Here is an 18,811-nt window from a genome sequence, read left to right on the forward strand (position 1 = left end):
GGTTTATCCAGTTCCTCAGCACTTAAAGCATCTATTTGTGGTGTCAGTAATGTATCCAGAAATGCATTAGATTGTGTGTTGTCTTCTTTGAACTCAGTAGAATATAAGGATTTGTAATAATCTCTAAATGCGTGCATTATATTTTTATGGTCAATGATTTCTTCTCCATTCGTGTTGGTGATTACTGGTATTGCATTGCAAACTTCTTGTTTGTTAATTTGTTGAGCTAAAAGCTTATTAGCTTTCTCTCCATGTTCATAGTAATGATGTCTTGACTTATAAATAAGTTGTTCAGTTTCTTTAGTTGTTAAGATGTTGAGTTCTGTATGCAGGGCCTGCCTTTTCCTGTGAAGAGCTTCACTTGGATGCCTGACTTGTTCTTCATCTATTCTAGTAATTTCGCTTCTTAGCTCTGACAGTTTCTTGGTTTCTAATTTATTTCTGTGGGAAAGATATGAAATAATCTGTCCTCTTAAGAAGGCCTTTAGAGTTTCCCAGAGTGTTCCTGCAGAAACCTCTGTGGGCGTGTTTGTCTCTAGGAAGAAGCTGATTTGTTTGGATATAAATTCTGTGCAGTTCTCGTCTACTAATAGAAGAGGGTTAAGACGCCATCTGCAAGGTGATTGTGAGGGGCTTAATGATTTTAGCTCCAAGACTAAAGGGGCATGGTTGGAGATAACAATTGTGTCGTATTTGCACGATTTAATTGTAGGCAGGAAATTATTATCTATAAAAAAATAATCATTTCTTGAGTAACTATGATGCACTGGTGAGTAGAACGAATATGATCTTGAGTTTGGGTTAAGAAACCTCCAGGGGTCTGATAAGTTGTGGTGAGTTAAAAACTGTGTAATTGTCTTTGCATTGTTAGATGTCGTCCCCCCTGTCACAGGAGTCATATCTAAGAGTGGATTTAAAACACAATTAAAGTCCCCAGCCATTATAATTTTATGAGTGTTCACATTGGGAATGGATGCAAATAGATTTTGCATGAATTCCTTATCTTTGACATTGGGTGCATAACCATTTATCAAAATCATTTTACTGTTAAATAATTTGCCCATGACCATCACATATCTCCCTTCAGGGTCTGATACTACATCTGATGCTACAAATGGAACTGTTCTGTGTATGAGAATTCCCACCCCTCTAGTTTTCTTTGTAAAGCAAGAATGGAACATTTGGCCAGTCCAGTCATTTTGTAGTCTGAACTGATCCTTGCTTAGTAAGTGGGTCTCCTGTAAAAATACTATTTTAGCATTTAAGCCTGTTAGGTGAGAGCATACTTTCTTTCTCTTTAATTCGTGATTCAGGCCTTTAACATTCCAGCTCACAAAGTTAACTGTCTCATCATGGAGACATTGATTCTGAGTTTTTAATGTCATTTTATAGTCTTAACTGATAGTGAGGCAGTTTTAATCTTAATTTCAAAATTCCCCATGAGTTATTGCATTTTAGCCTATTGTCGCATTTATATTTATAGTTATAAGGATTAGAAGAATAGATTAGATATAGCCTGCTCTCCTTCTCTCCCCCCTTTACCCCCCCATTTTGCCTCTCCACATGTGTGTCTTTTTTTAATATTAGCACAGTTGCCTCACACATTCAGAGTCCTGAATTGCAAATTCTCTTTGAACAGTGCATTCAGAAAGTATTCAGATCCCTTTGCTTTCTGCATACTTTATTGTGCTGTAGATTTAATTTTAAATGGATACATTTGCCAATTTTTCCCATCAGTCTACACTCTATCCCATAATGACAAAGTGAAAACATGTTTTCAGAAAGTATTACAAATTTAATAAAAATCAAAAACTGAAATGTGAATAAAAAAATGGAGAACCTGTAGACAAAACAAGCAAACACTGGGAGAACATGCACATTCTACACTGACAACGCCCAGGCTGGGTTTTTAAACCTAAGACTGTGAGACATCAGTAATAATCACACCTAATTTATGATTAGTAGTATTAGAATGTTTGTTTAGTTGGTGTTGTTGTGCATACATGACATGCTTTGTTGATCGTGAAATGTCCTGTGTAACATTAAATTGATTCGGCATTTTAGACAGATAGATAGTGTCACACACGTGCGAGTAGGAGGCAACTGAAGGGCTTAAGAAATGGTAATACCACATCCGACCAGGGGGTGGCAGGGTGCACTAACTGTCTTTCTCAGTTCCCTACAGACCTTTCCCAAGAAATCCTGCCAGGTTCCGGTACCTCAGAAGATGTCACTTCCAGTCCAGACGATGTTACTTCAGGGTCCTGGGACGGGGATTTGGGGGGGCGCCTCTGATGATGTCACTTCCGGTCCAGACGATGTCACGTCCGGGGCCTCCAATGATGTCACTTCTGGGTCAGGCCCCTTTGATGACGTCACTTCCTAAATGGGCCTTTAAAGCCGCAATCTTACCACCAAGAAATCAGTTCTGTTTTGGACTCCGTATTGTGAACATCTCTGTCAATTTCAAAACCTTTTGCAGCCAGGGATATTATACGGGGGGCTGTCCCAAACCTTTTTATGATGTCTGGTCTGTGTTTTTATCACAATGGGGTAGTCAGCAGGATGCATATAGTGCTGCCTATATGGATGATGTCATCATCTATTCCAGCACATGGAAGGAACACGTACAGCAGGTCAGAGTGGTGTTGCGGACACTAGGAGAAGCCGGGCTCCGAATCAATCCAAAGAAATATTTCTTTGGACTGAAAGAAGCTAAATATTTGGGCTACCTGGTGGGTCGGGGCACCGTGAAGCCACAGTGTTCAAAAATAGATGCCATTTTAAAATGGCCCCATCCGTGAACCAAGTGGCAAGTCCAAGCATTTCTCGGATAAGCCGGGTACTACCGCCGGTTTGTACCTCAGTTTTCTGAGAGGGTGGCACCCTTGACTGATTTGACGAAGAAAAGAGCTCCTAACAATGTGGTATGGACTGACAAGACGGAAGCTGCGTTCTGTCACAGACTCTTACTTCAGCACCAGTGTTAATCACTCCTAATTTTTCTCTCCCGTTCATTCTCCAGACGGACGCTTCGGACACAGGCCTTGGTGCCGTGTTGAGCCAAAGTGTCGATGGTGTTGAACACCCCATCATGTACCTGAGCCGGAAACTGCTGGATCGAGAGACCAGGTACGCGGCAGTGGAAAGGGAAGCCCTGGCGATTAAATGGGCAATTATGCAGTTGAGGTACTACCTCTTGGGCCGACAGTTCACTCTAGTGTCAGATCATGCTCCTTTACAGTGGATGGCCCTTCACAAAGAGTCGAATCCACGGGTCACTAGGTGGTTTCTTGACCTACAACCTTACAAGTTTTCGCTTATTCATCGTAAGGCCTCTCTCCATACCAACGCTGAAGCCGTCTCTCGTGCTCACGATCTCTCGGTGCAGGTCGCCCGACTCAGTGGGTCTGGGCGAAGGGGGGGCCTTGTCACACACGTGCAAGTAGGAGGCAGCTGAAGGGCTTAAGTAATGGTAATACCACATCCGACCAGGGGATGGTGGGGTGCACTAACTGTCTTTCTCAGTTCCCTGCAGACCTTTTCCGAGAAATCCTGCCAGGTTCCAGTACCTCAGAAGATGTCACTTCCAGTCCAGACGACGCCACTTCTGGATCCGGCCCCTCCGATGACGTCACTTCCGGTCCAGACGATGTCACTTCCAGGTCTGGGCCCTTCGATGACGTCACTTCCTATATGGGCCTTTAAAGCCGCCATCATATCATCAAGAAGTCAGTTCTGTTTTGGACTCAGTATTGTGAACATCTCTGTCAATTTCAAAACCTTTTGCAGCCAGGAATATTATACGGGTGGCTGCCCCAAACCTTTTTATGATGTCTGGTCTGTGTTTTTATCACAATAGACAGATAGACTATTTGTCACCAAGGGGGAAATTAAACTAAAGTAGCTGTATTGTTTTGTTCAGTAATAATATAACAATGACTAAAATTAAGGATGCTTTCTAGAATAATAAAAGCTTGTGCTGACGCACAATTGTCAAGGTAAAATCTCTCACTTGCATTGTTGCCTGGTCACTCACATGCTGGGCTATGAAATATAAAGTTCCTGCTACTCGTCCCTGCAACTGGCACTCTGAGTGACTTGTCCAGTACTCCAATTGCTGAAATACAGAAATAATATAAATTATTATAAATATAGCTCCCCAGTATGGTGATATTTCTAAATGTTTGTTTCTTGCAGAGCTTGAACGGGATGGCTTTTCAAACCATACTTTTTTCAAGTGCTTAGTGGCTGAAGTCCCGGAAGAGCATCAAACTAAAGAAGGTATTTTTGCTATCTGTTTGAAGCCATTTAAACACTTACAGTTGTTTATCTTTTGGGTTTGCCCACTCTTCCACTTGCTATTTATATTTATATTTATATGTCACTGTCCTTCTCCACTGACAGACTGAGAAGATCGTTCCTCCCCCAAACTATGCGAGTCTTCAATTCCACCCCTTGGGGGGGGGGGGGGGGGGGGGGGGGGGATTAAACATTAACATAGTTGTTGTCTGTTTTTACCTGCATTATTATCAATCTCTAATTTAATATTGTTTTTTGTATCAGTATGCTGCTGCTGGAGTATGTGAATTTCCCCTTGGGATTAATAAAGTATCTATCTATCTATCTATCTATCTATCTATCTATCTATCTATCTATCTATCTATCTATCTATCTATCTATCTATCTATCTATCTATCTATCTATCTATGTAGACAGTGATACAATATTCTTAATGTTGGCTATGTGCACCACCAACTTGGATTTGAAATAAAACAAGATGTGATTGAAATGTAAACTTGCACTTTTAATTGAAGGCATTTAACAAAAACATTGTATGAGTCATTTAGAAAAGACCGCCATTTTAATACGTGATCCACCCATTTTTTAGGAGCTCAAAAGTATTTTGACAAACTAACATAATCATGAATATAATGATCATTTTCAATATTTGGTTGAAAAACCTTTAAAGTCGATGACTGCCTGAAGTCTGAACCCATGGCCATCTTCAAGTGCTTGGTTTCTACCCTTAGGCTTTGCCAGGCCTTTACTGCAGTTGTCTTTAGATGCTGCTTGTTAATTTTACTTTCTGCCTTAAGTTTTGTCTTCATCAAGTGAAATGGATGTCCAATTGGGTTGAGATCAGTTGACTGATTTAGTCATTGAAGAATATTTCACTTTTTTGCCTTGAAAAGCATTTTGTTTGTTGTCTCAGTATGTTGTGGCCCATTGTCCATCTATACTGTGAAGCATTGTCCTATCAGTTTTGCAGTGTTTGGCTTAATCTGAGCAAACACTGTTACCCTGTACACTTCACAAGTCATCCTGCAACTTTTGTCTGTGGTCATATCATCAATAAATACCAGTGACCCACTTCCATTGGCAGTCATGTATGCCCATGCATTAACACTGCCTCTAGCTTGTTTCACAGATGATATGGTATGCTACAGATCATAAGCTGTTCCCGCCATATTCTTCTTTATCCATCATTCTGGTATGTATTTATTAACTTTATTTGTCCAAATAAAACTGTTCCAAAACTAGACTGGTTTTTAAAAAAAAAATTCTGGCAAAGTCTAATCTATCCATCCTACACTTGAGGATTACAAATGGTTTGCACCTTGTGGTACACACTCTGTGTTTACTTTCATGAAGTCTTCCCTTGATTATAGACTTTGGCAATGACAGGCCTACTATTCAGAGAGTGTTCTTGGTTTGGCTAAAGGTCGTGAATTGTTTTTATTCGCCAAGAAAAGAATTCTGAGATCATCTAGCACAATTGGCCTTCTGGTATTGGTGAGCTCACCAGTGCGTTCCTTTTTTTAAGAATGTACCAGATGGTTGATTTGACCACTCCTCGTGTTTCTGCTATCTCTCGGATGGGTTTGTTTTGTTTTCTCTGCCTAATAGAGTATGTGCTCTTTGGACATCATATTGAGAGTTAAATGCCCCAGTTTCCAAATGCAAATTCCATACTTGGAATCAACTCCAGACCTTCTACCTGCTTAATAGTTAATGAAATAATGTGGGACCTGCTCACACCTGGCTATGGAACAGCTTGTCAGTCAATCATCCAAATACTTTTGTGCCCCTGAAAATGGGGGGACCACATATAAAAATGCCTGTCATTCCTAAACAGCTCATATGATATTTCTGTTAAACCGTTTGAATTAATGCTGAAATGCACTTCAATCATGTAATTATTTTGTCATTTCAAATCCATGGTGGTAGCACAATGAGACAAAATTATGAAAATTGTGTCACTGTCCAAATACTTACAGACCTAACTGCATCTATTTATCGATCTATCTATCTCATACTGGAAAGATTCAGCTCCTTTAGTCTTTCCTCAAACCTCATATCCCAGAGTCAATAAAACTGTGTAGTAGTTTGTTTTCAGAATTTTTTAACAGCTGATACATCTTATGTTTAATACTGAGGCTAAAACTGAGCACAATGTTCTAAATGAGACATCACAAGTGCATTGCATATCTTAAACACAACCTCCTTGACATGTGGTCAAAAACAGCATAGGTGTTGTATAAACCAACAGTCTATCAGCTTTCTCAATTGTTTTGTACATTACCTTGGTGTGGACAGTTCACTATTACACGTAAGTCCTCCTCAGGTGTATAATCAACTTTCATTTACTTATTTGGCTGACACCTTTAGCAAAGACAGCTTACAACATTCATGATGCCATTGGTTGCATTTCTTTTGGTTTTCCACATGGAACACAGGCAGCTCAAGTGACTTGCTCAGGGTCACACAGTGTCAGTAGCAGGATTTGAACCCACAACCTCAGGGTTTGAAGTGCAATGCCTTAACTATTAAATCACATTGTCTGAACTTTCAGAGCCTAATTGTATACTAATATTTTTATTTTCCTCTCAAAAAGTAACATTAATTTACATCAAACATCATGGGTCTCCTTTTTGTCCAAGCCTGAATTATATCCAGGACCATCTGTAATGATTCTGTTGTCTCCAGGGTACTCATTGTCCACCTTATTTTAAGTGTCATTTCCACACTTTGCCAGCTTCTTGGTTACAATTTTATCAAGATTACTTATATAAAGTTAAAAACAGCAGCAGCCCCATTACTGATGCCATAGAAACACCACTTTTAGCATCTCTTAATTTAGAAAAGGTTCCTTGCATCATAATTCCTTACTTTCTTTATTTGAGTCAGGTTTAAACCCATCTCCACAGTATACCTTGAGCTCTTAAATTCTTTTAGTGTTATCATTAGCTTTTTGAAAGTTGGGATAATACTGCGTGGAAACCTCTCTTATATGATGCTTACTTTAGAAAATTCTAATATTCCCCCTTGTCTAAACCCATGTTGACTGTTCCCACACCTATACCTGATCGTAACTGCATTGTGAAACACTTCATGACAGAGAATAAAAAGGTAGTAGTAGCAGCAGCAGTAGCACTGTCACATGCACAGAGTACAATGAAAGACTTATTTGCATGCATGAGTCATATGCAACATGTCATCACTTCCCGACTTGTACTTCTGACTTGTTTTTATGAGTTGTAATGAAATTTACTTGACTGCACCGTGGTGAATGTGCAGAGCGTATGCATTGCTTTTTAGACTTACTGAGATAGCTAGATAGCTGTATGATTTTACTGTGAGTTCAAAAGTTCCTCCAAGATAATAAATTTGCCAGGAAGAATTTGTGAGGTTTTGGAATTATTTGGATTTCTGTATCAGTCTCTCATAAAATGTGGTCTGATCTTCACCTAAGGCACCAATAGTAGATGAAAACAATCTGCTTATACTAGTCATGCAAACAATTGTACTTAATCTTGTGAATACTGAACACATTGCCTGAACATTCTCAGTCCAGACAGGAAAAAGTATGTGAACCCTTGCATTTACTAACAGGTAGAATTTCCTTTAGCTGTAATAACCTCCACCAAACATTCCCTGTAGCTGCTAATCAGACTTGGAAAAGTGATTAGGTGGAATTTTAGACAAACCTAAGCACATTATATCTGTCTATTATTGTGACTTAGTTGAAGATCGAACCACATTTGTATGAGTAATTAATTTAGAAACATCGTAAATTCCAAAGGTTTCACAGACTTATTTTTTCAGCTGTAAATAAATGAAAGTTTAGTTTATACCTGTTTAAAAGTATTTTTTAATCTAATTTCTAAATGTGTGTATTTTGTGTAGCTACAATGGAATAGGAATGACACTTATATAAAGACTAGACAAAGAGCCCGTTTCGACAATGTAAGATGAAACGGGCACGAGTGGAATAGTAATAAGTATAAGCGCCACAAACCTGATATAGATTTATTGATTGAATGCGTAATTAGGCCTTGAGCTGTAGTCAAAATCGCCTTTCAGGCCTCTACAGCTTTAATCGAAGTCGCCTTTCTCTTTGAATTTTTGCGGCCGTAAATCTACCGCCTCCCACGATGTTGGGTTTGGATGTTGGTCGAAGTCGCCTTTCTCTTTGAATTTTCGTGGCCGTAGTCGCCTTTCTCTTTGAATTTTCGCAGCCGTAAATCCACCACCTGCCGCGATGTCGGTCTCGTAAGGTTTTTCGAGGAGCTGCGCAGAAGGCGACTGCGCATTCGGCTTCGGACGGACGTGAGTGAGTTAGGAGACTGGCGAATTATGTATTAAGATATTCAGAAGAATTCAACAGCAATAAATTTTAATCAATGCAAAAAGTGATAATTACACTGATGTTTTGGGATTGTTGAAAAGTGTGTATAAAATGATGGAGAGAGGTATTTCTCAATGACATATTTGTCAATTTTAAGAGTTTAAGAACTTATATGCATCATTGAAGAAGGTACCCCAAACATCCATCCATCCATCCATTTTCCAACCAGTTGAATCCAAACACAGGGTCACGAGGGTCTGCTGGAGCCAATCCCAGCCAACACAGGGCACAAGGCAGGAACCAGTCCCGGGCAGGGTGCCAACCCACCGCAGGACACACACAAATACACCCACACACCAAGCACACACTAGGGCCAATTTAGAATTGCCAATCAACCTAACCTGCATGTCTTTGGACTGTGGGAGGAAACCGGAGTGCCCGGAGGAAACCCACGCAGACACGGGGAGAACATGCAAACTCCACGCAGGGAGGACCCGGGAAGCGAACCCGGGTCCCCAGGTCTTCCAACTGCGAGGCAGCAGCGCTACCCACTGCGCCACCGTGCCGCCCGTACCCCAAACATCTCCTTTCTAATGTTTTCTTTCCATAGAATGAAGAGCCTCTGAAAACATTTGGGATTGTCACACAACTAACCTAACACTTATGCCTGTTTTGTAGGGCACACCATTGTGGGTTATTGCCTTTATTTCTATACCTACAGCACTTGGGAGGGCTGTGTGATCTACATGGAAGACTTGTATGTCATGCCTGAATTCCGAGGTAACATTCAATTGTGTACATTTGAAAATGTATGTTTTATGTCTTGTTGCAATGGTGTATATTACTCTTGTATTTGCCAATTACCGTATTTTTCGGACCATAAGACGCACCGGACCATAAGACGCACCAGTTTTTAGAGAAGGGAAATGAAGAAAAAAAAGATTCTGATGTCTTAAAACATTTTATGTGCATTAAAACCCAACATCACAGTCATAAACACATGTAATCAACCCTGTAAAGTGAACAGCAGCATTTAGAACCATTATTAACAAATACAGTCAGCAAAAGACAAAATTACTGTAAAACACAATAACGAGAGACTTCAGTAATAAAATAGAATAAAGTTGAACAGTTACGCTCTTTTAGGTTCTGCTTGTTTTATGAGAACCCCAAGAACTCCTCATCGCTAGAGTCAGAATCTAGGCGAGACACTCTTAACTCTTTTAGGGCTAATTTTTTTTTTGTTTCTTTTCTCCCAGGGCTGAATATTTTTCCAAAAACTAACATTTTTTAAAAAAGAACACAAAGCAATTGTTTAACATATCAAATCAACAAAAAATATTTACTTTTGACAAATGTTACTGTCTTGCATGTTGTATGAGCCTGAATTCTCTATGTGTTGTTTTGATGCCTATTTTTCAATTGTCTGTTGCTGCATTTTCTAACATATATTGTTAGTGTGTACTGTAGAGAGACAAGTCACCCATTTGCCATCGTGCCATGCCACTGCCACCAAGTTTTCTGCCTGCATGAAAACCGTATTGTCACCTCTTTTCATCTTCTGAAACTTTATGAACTTTATGTATGGCATTATAGCCTGGCTCACCCCATGGGATTTGCTTCTGTTTATTACAGAAGTGAATAAAACTTTGCAGCAGCACGTACCTAAGCCACCAGGGGACAAAACACGTTTGGACCAATGCTCCCTGAAGTTATATCACCAGTTCTGTCCCATCTCTATTTGTAATGCCACAGCGCGCTTCATCTCGTCTTTCGTTGTGGGTTTCCACTTTGAATAACGAGAATGCGATGCAAACGCAGCCCGCGATTCAAAAAAAATCTCTGCCTACCTGTTTGTCTCGTCTGACAGTAGCTGAAAGCAGCATCAGGAGAGAGCAGCCTGAAGTATAGCAGCTGGTGATCTGTCGTGTCCAACAGCAAGCCATGCCGTCTTGTAAACTCCGGTAGCCATATCGGCTCTCAACGGATCAATGTCTGTGTATTTATCCCACGCGAACCTTGCCGTAGATGCATCGGCTGCGCGAAGGCACTCAACTGGCAGCAGATCCGCTCGCGCGGCATCGGCTGGTGTCTGATCAGCTGATGCCTGCTTCTAACTCTCTTGCTCGATCTCCTGATCACTGCCAATAAAGTCCGATTCTGAAAAATCAAGAGTCCGACTCCGCGGTAATGCGCAAAACAACGTCTGCCAAGTGTTTTCTTTTCTGCACTTGCTTCGCTGCCTTTTCACATGTCGGTGCCATCTTGCCTTTGTTTACATTTCGCAACTCACGCACACGCAATGTTTATTTGCCGAGTCAACGAGTCTAGCATTCCTCCAAGCACAGAGGGAATGCCTGTGACGTGACAGTGAGATTTGTCGCCATTAACATTAACGCCTTCAACCCCTCCTGTCGACAAAAAACGACATCCGCCCTAAAAGAGTTAATGCAGCTGACCTTCTCTACACCGTCCTGCTTCAGCTGTTTGGCTCGCCTGTTCAGCTCACTGTTCAGCTACACGCGAGCCTGCTCTCCTGCCTGCCTGCCCGCCCGCTCGCTCTCTCTCTCTCTCTCTCTCTCTCTCTCTCTCTCCTTTTACTTTTTCTCCCCCTTAACCGGCTCGCGCTTCTCTATATATGCGGGGAGGATATGGCAGCTGCAGCCCATCAGCCACAGGAACAATCATGGATGTGGGCAGTTTCCCACCTGTGCACTTAAGTGAGAAACGCAGACACCGCAGATCGCGGCTCGCAACTGCTACCACGCCCCCTCGCTAAGCTGAGAGCTATACCCACAGCCTGGCTCGTGGCTCGTTACGCAAGCCAATGCTCGCATTTAGATCAGAAATTTTCGCTCATACTTTCCTCGTATTTTGAATTTCTCGTATACAGAGGTGATCGTATCTCGAGGTTCCACTGTATTAGGGTTTCTATTTGTATGCATATTCTTGCGCTTTTACCTTCACTCAGTCATTTCACTTGTCATTTACCTCTATTCGTATTTCACTGGTGTGTGCAGTGGTGGCGCTCGACTCGCAACTCCTGTCCTGCCTCAGCTGGTTTCCCCCACTTCCGGGATTGGAACCAGCGTGAGGCGCACACGTGTTCTCACAGGAGGGAGGTCACATGTGCGCCTCACGCTGGTTCCGATCCCGGAAGCGGGCGGACACCAGCTGAGGCGGATGGGAATCGATGAATGATGATGCATGCAGACTGCAGGATCAAGGAAGGGACCGTCACCGTACACTACACTGTACCAGTTAGAGTCCAGTCCCCTGACTCCAGTGAGCGGTGCGGGTAGGGGCGGGAATGGAGCATTGCAGCCAGCAGGAATGATCATGGAAGCAGGTACGGTACTACTACTACCACAGGGCAGCAGCAGCGCCTGACTCCAGTGAGCGGGGCGGGCGGCCGCGGCGGGAATGCACAGAGCCGGGCAAGTTGAACATTTTTTTTTTACAGCACATGTTTAGGCTATATTCGGACCATAAGACGCAGGGACTTTTTCCCCCCAATTCTGGGGGGAAAAAAGTGCGTCTTATGGTCCGAAAAATACGGTATATCTGTCCCCTCTGCTACAGTTACTCCATAAAAAAATCACTATTTTAATTTTCAAACTTCTCGGAATAAACTCTAAAAAACTTGCATCAGAATATTCAAAGACACACAGCATTTTCTCTACTTGTGCACTAAATTATTGAGATGGCCCTTAGAAATTGCACTGGCAAAGGAACGCGAGTGACTAAGTGAGCAGTTAGGACCACTACCTCCTGCTGAATTGTAATATATTTTTTCAATTCTTAGTCCCTGCTCTTTTGCACAGTAAAACTCTTATCGTATGAAAGGATGGTAAAAGTATGAAAGGATAATAAAAGCAAATGAGACACATCAGCGTTGGTTTATTCTGAGAGTCCATAGCACCCCATTGCCCAGCAACAATTTTTTTCCACATGAATTTTAATGGGAAGTATTTCCAGTCTCGAAGATCTCTAACACACTTCAGATTTTTAATATTCATCTTGATTCATTTTGATCTCCAAGTGATTTTTTTTTGGCTTGCCAAACTTACCAGCTCATATGGTTTCAGCACACTGAGCAACTATGTAGGAAGGATAGAGCAGGCTCTTTTTTCATTCTTTAATGTGGGAAGTTCACATCTGATCACCTTTCACATCTTCTATAACTCTTTGATGGCCAGTTCAATTTTCTACGCTGTGGTGTGCTGGGCAGGTAGGATCACTTCAAGAGAGGCCCACCGAATCAACAAGCTAATTAAATGGGTAGGCTCAGTTATAGGATGCACTCCGGACTTCCTGGAGGTAGTAGAGGAGGAGAGAATGAAAACAAAACTGAGTACCATCATGAACAATGCTGCACATAATCTCTGTGACACACTAACACTCAGCCAATGAATTATTCAGCAAAAGTGTGTCAACAAACGCTGCTCTAGATTCTTTATACCAACAGCAATATGACTGCATAATGCCTCACTGGGACTGTGACCACTAAGTCACAAGTTTTCTTTCTTTTTAATTTTATTATTTTTTAGTAATTCTGGTGTGTGTTCAGACCAAAGTGTGTATGTATCTTTGTTTATTTATTTGTTTACATACTGTGACATGTATGGGCGCCACTGAGCCGCCAATCCCTCCAATACACCTACACCAACACAATTATAAATTTAAATGACAATTTATTATGAAAAATCTGAACACATTTATATAATAAGCACACAACACATATATTCTTTCTCTACCTTCTTTTTCCTCTTTCATTATCTCTGTCCTTCCTAAAGATGATCGCTGTCCACTGCCTCTTGACTCTGACCACCTATACAGGAAACTTTGACCCTTTTATGCCAGACGTGGGAATACTTCCAGTTTCACAGTACTACCAGCCGGAGGCGCCTCTAGGTCAGGTGGGAGTTCCCTGAATCAGGGACGATTTGTTCCTGTGGCTCCCCCGGTGGCATGGATTTAACACTTGCAGGGCTGTGGTATCGAACTACAAATCCCAGCCTGCCCTGTCACCTATTGTATCGAAGAGGAAAACAGTCCATGTGATTTTCCCTCTGTTCTCTCAACAAACTGGCCTCTCCCAGCAACGATAACCATTTATTATTTATTTAAACAGCTTCTGTGAAATGCCAAATATGGGGGGACAAATGAAGTTCTATCTACCTACCTAACAACCAACCAACCAGCCATGTCTGCCATCCCAACATCGCTCTAACTATCCATTAGAGAGTTGTAGTTTGTTAAGAATGTTAGTAACATTGTCTTAGATTGTTGTTTTTACCACTTACTTTTTATGTATTCTTAGTCTTATACTAAAGGTCAAAATATATTTTAGTCAAAGAATATTCAGTTCAAATCTAATTTATTAAGGTAATGAAATTACTTTTCTTTCACTTTCAAGGTAGTCAGATTTGCACTCAGTTATTTACGTTTTTTGTTTCAGTAGGTTTTTTAGTTTGCTTTTTTACATTTGAAAGAATAACACAACAGTTGCATGGGAATAATGTAGCATAAAAGATTAGGAACAGTCGCCTATGTGTAGAACTGCCTTTTGCCTTTGAGCAAGAAATTGAATTCTGGTTCTATTTCCAGCTATATTAATAAAAAAGAACAGAGTAGCTCATTAAATAAAAAAGTAAATTAATTAAATTAATTTACTTTAAATTATTTACATCAATAAATGTGATATATTTTGTTCTTTCCTTGTACAGCCTGGCAGTGTATGTGAGTCTAGGCCAACAACGTAAATTGTAAAACAGAAACAAAACTTTAACAGGACTCCATTTTGCATGTGCATGGCACATTCATACAATCCTTCATGCTTGCTCATATTGGAGTAATTTATAAACAAAAGCCCCCTGTTATACAGCAGTGTTAACCACTGTGCTGCTATACTATTTTTTTATTCATTCAACAATTATAACATGATAAATATACATAATCTTTGTTTTTATATATAACTTTAATTAATTATCTTAATACATTGAGCCTTTGAATAATGTTACAAATGAGACTGATCATTATAAATTTATTTTGGTTGCCATTAAAGAGCCATGCACTAATTTTTAAAGTTTGTTTTTTTCCCTTTAGAAGGGTTTTTTTTAATCCAGCAGAAGAGAAAAAGTAAGTGGGTGTTTGGGGGTGCATTTGTTAAAGGTACTTGTTACGTGTACTTGTTCTTGTTGTTTATATTAAAACTAGCATCAGTGAGACAGTAAGCAGCAGTAGCTGACACCGGTATCTCTGTAAGTAAATAACCGGGGCCGTAATGACAAATAGTTATAAGCAACAGAAACAGAGATTCCTTTGTGGAAAAAAAAGAAAGACAGTGGCTGAATTCAAAGCAGTGGTACCTAGGCAAGCGGCAAGCGTTAACACGCTGACTCGGCACAAGCAGCTGTGGGAGCAGACAAGACAGTAAAAAATTAACTTGAAGCAGTTATTCACTAAGCAAGTTTTTTTCTAGAAAGTAGAGCAGTTAAGGGAGCGACAGCATAAGGGCTCATTATTGCGAAAGAGTACAAACGGTGCAAGAAAAGAACTTATAAGTAAAGAATGAGAGGAGCCCAAAGTTAATAGAACAGATAGAGAAAAAGTAAAGTTCATCCATCCATCCATTTTCCAACCCGCTGAATCCGAACACAGGGTCACAGGGGTATGCTGGAGCCAATCCCAGCCAACACAGGGCACAAGGCAGGAACCAATCCCGGGCAGGGTGCCAACCCACCACAGGACACACACAAACACACCCACACACCAAGCACACACTAGGGCCAATTTAGAATCGCCAATCCACCTAACCTGCATGTCTTTGGACTGTGGGAGGAAACCGGAGCACCCGGAGGAAACCCACGCAGACACAGGGAGAACATGCAAACTCCACGCAGGGAGGACCCGGGAAGCAAACCCGGGTCTCCTAACTGCAAGGCAGCAGCGCTACCACTACGCCACCGTGCCGCCCCAAAAGTAAAGTTAACTTCTTTTTTTTTTTTTTTATTGATTTTATTGTAATTATTCCATACAATAGATCAATTTTTACAAAAAATAATAGGATTGAAAACAAATCCACCCCTGAGAAAGAGAGCATGGCCAGTGGACTAAAACTTAAAAATAGTAAAAATAATTAAACTGAAGAGTTTAATAGGCAGATACAGATAAATGGAGAAGAAAAAGAAATAGGGAGAGAATCTACTTCCTCAGTGCTTTAAGAGCTTATTCTAAAATATTATTAATTAGATCCTGCCAGAAGTTCTGCACAGATCCTCTAAGTGAGAATTTGATTTTTTCCAATTTCAAATAATATAAAACATCAGTTACCCACTGACTTAAAAGAGGAGAGTTAGGATTCTTCCAGTTTAACAAAATAAGTCTGCCTGCCAAGAGTGTAGTGAAGGCAATCACAGTTTGTTTGTCCTTCTCTACTTTAAGCCCATCTGGAAGGACACCAAACACAGCTGTTAGTGGATTAGGAGGGATTGTGACACCAAGGCTGTCTGAAAGACACTTAAATTTTTTTGTCCAGAACGATGTTAATTTGGTGCAGACCCAGAACATGTGACCCAGTGAGGCTGGAACTTGATTGCAGCTTTAACTGGTTGGATCTTGCCCTGGAAACATTTTGGACAATTTCAACCGAGACAGATGTGCTCAATATATAATTTTGAGCTGAATAATTGTATGCTTTGCGCATATGGAGCTCGAATGAATTCTCTGCATTGCTCCCTTCCACTCCTTTTCTGATATGTTGAGTGAGAGATCCTTTTCCCATTGTCCTCTTGGATCTTTGAAAGGGAGGGACTGTAAAATATTTTTATATATTGCAGAACTGCTGGCAGAGTCCTCGAGACTGAGCAATGTTTTTTCCAGCATAGAGGAAGGTGGGAGATGGGGAAAATCTGACAGGTTCTGTTTGACAAAGTTTCTAATTTGAAGATAGTGAAAGAAATGTGTTGCTGGAAAATTAAATTTGGAATGTAATTGTTCATATGATGCAAAGATGTTGTCTGTATAAAGATCTCTAAACAATTTAATCCCAAATGTTTTCCAGATATTAAAAACTGCATATGTTTGCAACGAATGAAAAAGGTGGTTCTCATGCAGAGGTGCCACAGATAAAAGATTCTCCATCTTAAAATGCTTTCTACATTGGTTCCATATTCTGAGTGAGTGAAGCACAATTGGGTTATTAGTATATTGGCGATAACTTGCATTTATTGGGGCACAAAGCAGGGAATATAGAGAAGTACTGCAGGATTTTATTTCTATTGCTGACCAAGCCTGTGTATGTTCATCTATTTGTGTCCAGGTTTTTATAGCTTGTATGTTTGCTGCCCAGTAGTAAAACTGAAAGTTACGCAGAGCCACGCCTCCTTCTGTCTTAGGTCTTTATAGGGTCGCTCTTTGAATACGTGGATGCTTTAGTTTCCAAATAAATGAGGTTATGGTTGAATCTAATTGCTTAAAGAATGATTTATTGATGTATATTGGAAATTTTTTTAAATAAAAAGAGAAGCTTAGGAAGGATATTCATCTTAACAACGTTAATTCTTCCCGCTAAAGTGAGGTGGAGGGTTGACCATCAATGCAAGACCTGCTTAATTTTTTCCATGCAGACGGCGGAATTTTGTTGATAAAGAGATTTATGTTTACTTGTGATATTTACCCCTAGGTATTTAAACTGATCTGCAATAATAAAAGGGAAGGTGTCCAATCTAATATTGTATTGCTTGAGAATTCACTGGAAAGAGCACACTTTTATTCAAATTAATTTTGAGACCAGAGATCTTTTGAAGTTCTGTAAGTGCTGTTAAGACTGCAGGCACAGTATTTTGTGGGTCTGATATATACAAAACCATATCATCTGCATATAGAGAAATTTTCTGTTCCAGTCCTTCTCTGATAATCCTCTTTATCTGATAAGCATTTCGACAGTGAACTGCAAGTGGTTCAATGGTGATTGCAAATAGCAGTGGTGACAAGGGGCATCCTTGTCTGGTACCACGTTCTAGTTTAAAGTAGTCTAAGCAAATGTTGTTAATACAAACTAAAGCTTCTGGATTGGTATACAGTAGTTTGATCCATGCACAAATATTCGGGCCAAACCCAAATTTCTCCAATGTAGTGAAAAGGTAGTTCCATTCAATCATATCAAATGCTTTTTCTTCATCCAACGATAATAATATCTCCGGGGTGTTTGCCTTTGCAGTTGAATATATTACATTGAACAGGCATCGGAGATTGGAAGCTAAATGTCAGCCTTTAATAAATCCAGTTTGATCTTGTGATATTACTGAAGGCAGCACTTTCTCCATCCTTGTAGCCAGAGGTGGATAGTAACGAGTTACATTTAATCCGTTACATTTACTTGAGTAACTTTTTAAAAAAATGTACTTCTAAGAGTCATTTTACTGTACCATACTTTTTACTTTTACTTGAATACATTTGTGAAGAAGAAACGCTACTCTTACTCCACTACATTAGGCAACACTCGACTCGTTACTTTTTTCCATTTACACATTAGATACACTTATATTTTTGCCAGAGAGAAGTTGGCAGTGGATCTACTGCATGACTGTTTCACCAATCAGACGTAGCAACAATAATCACATGACTACGTTTCACCAGTCAGACGTAGCAACAATAATCACATAACTCCGTTTCACCAATCAGACGTAGCCATGCAGTCACATGACCAGACACAAACTTCCTGCGTCTGCAGCCTGTGAGAGACTTTTAGTCATGTGGGGCTCCTGTTCACTGCTAAACGGTCAGAAGCTTCACTGCAAGAACCTTGAGAGCCAACTCCTGCTGAAGCTTAACCATCACTTCACTGAGTGAAGAACAAGCATGTTTTAACCAAACATGCACAAATACAGACAGTCATGGTAAAGTGAGACTTCTTGTACATGCACAAGCTGCCTTGTTCTAATTTTATTTTCTATCAGCTGTGCTATTTGGAGGGCAAGTGTGTGACGATGCCAGTCCTCTATGGACTCTTTTCTTTTCTCTCTTTTCTTTGATTCCCCCTTCTTTTTTTTTGTGCCGACCCGTATATATACACTCCTGTCTCCGTGTGCCTTAATCACACGCCGCAGAAAGCCAATGAAGCAATTGAGAACGATCACACCCGCACGTGCAGGTGTGACTCGCTCCAACTACTTC

General features: G+C 40.5%; 1 protein-coding gene across 2 annotated transcripts in view; it reads left to right on the plus strand.

The window, feature by feature from the left end:
* Nucleotides 1-18,811, plus strand: part of LOC114648968 (diamine acetyltransferase 1-like) — a 53,277-nt gene that overhangs the window by 8,121 nt on the left and 26,345 nt on the right. For both annotated transcript variants that reach the window (XM_028798330.2, XM_051925319.1), the window contains exons 3-4: nucleotides 4,201-4,284; nucleotides 9,311-9,412. In XM_028798330.2, coding sequence (XP_028654163.1) covers nucleotides 4,201-4,284; nucleotides 9,311-9,412 — 186 coding nt within the window. The remainder of the gene's footprint in view (nucleotides 1-4,200; nucleotides 4,285-9,310; nucleotides 9,413-18,811) is intronic.

Source organism: Erpetoichthys calabaricus, chromosome 3, assembly GCF_900747795.2.
Source record: "Erpetoichthys calabaricus chromosome 3, fErpCal1.3, whole genome shotgun sequence".
Taxonomy (NCBI): Eukaryota; Metazoa; Chordata; class Cladistia; order Polypteriformes; family Polypteridae; genus Erpetoichthys; species Erpetoichthys calabaricus.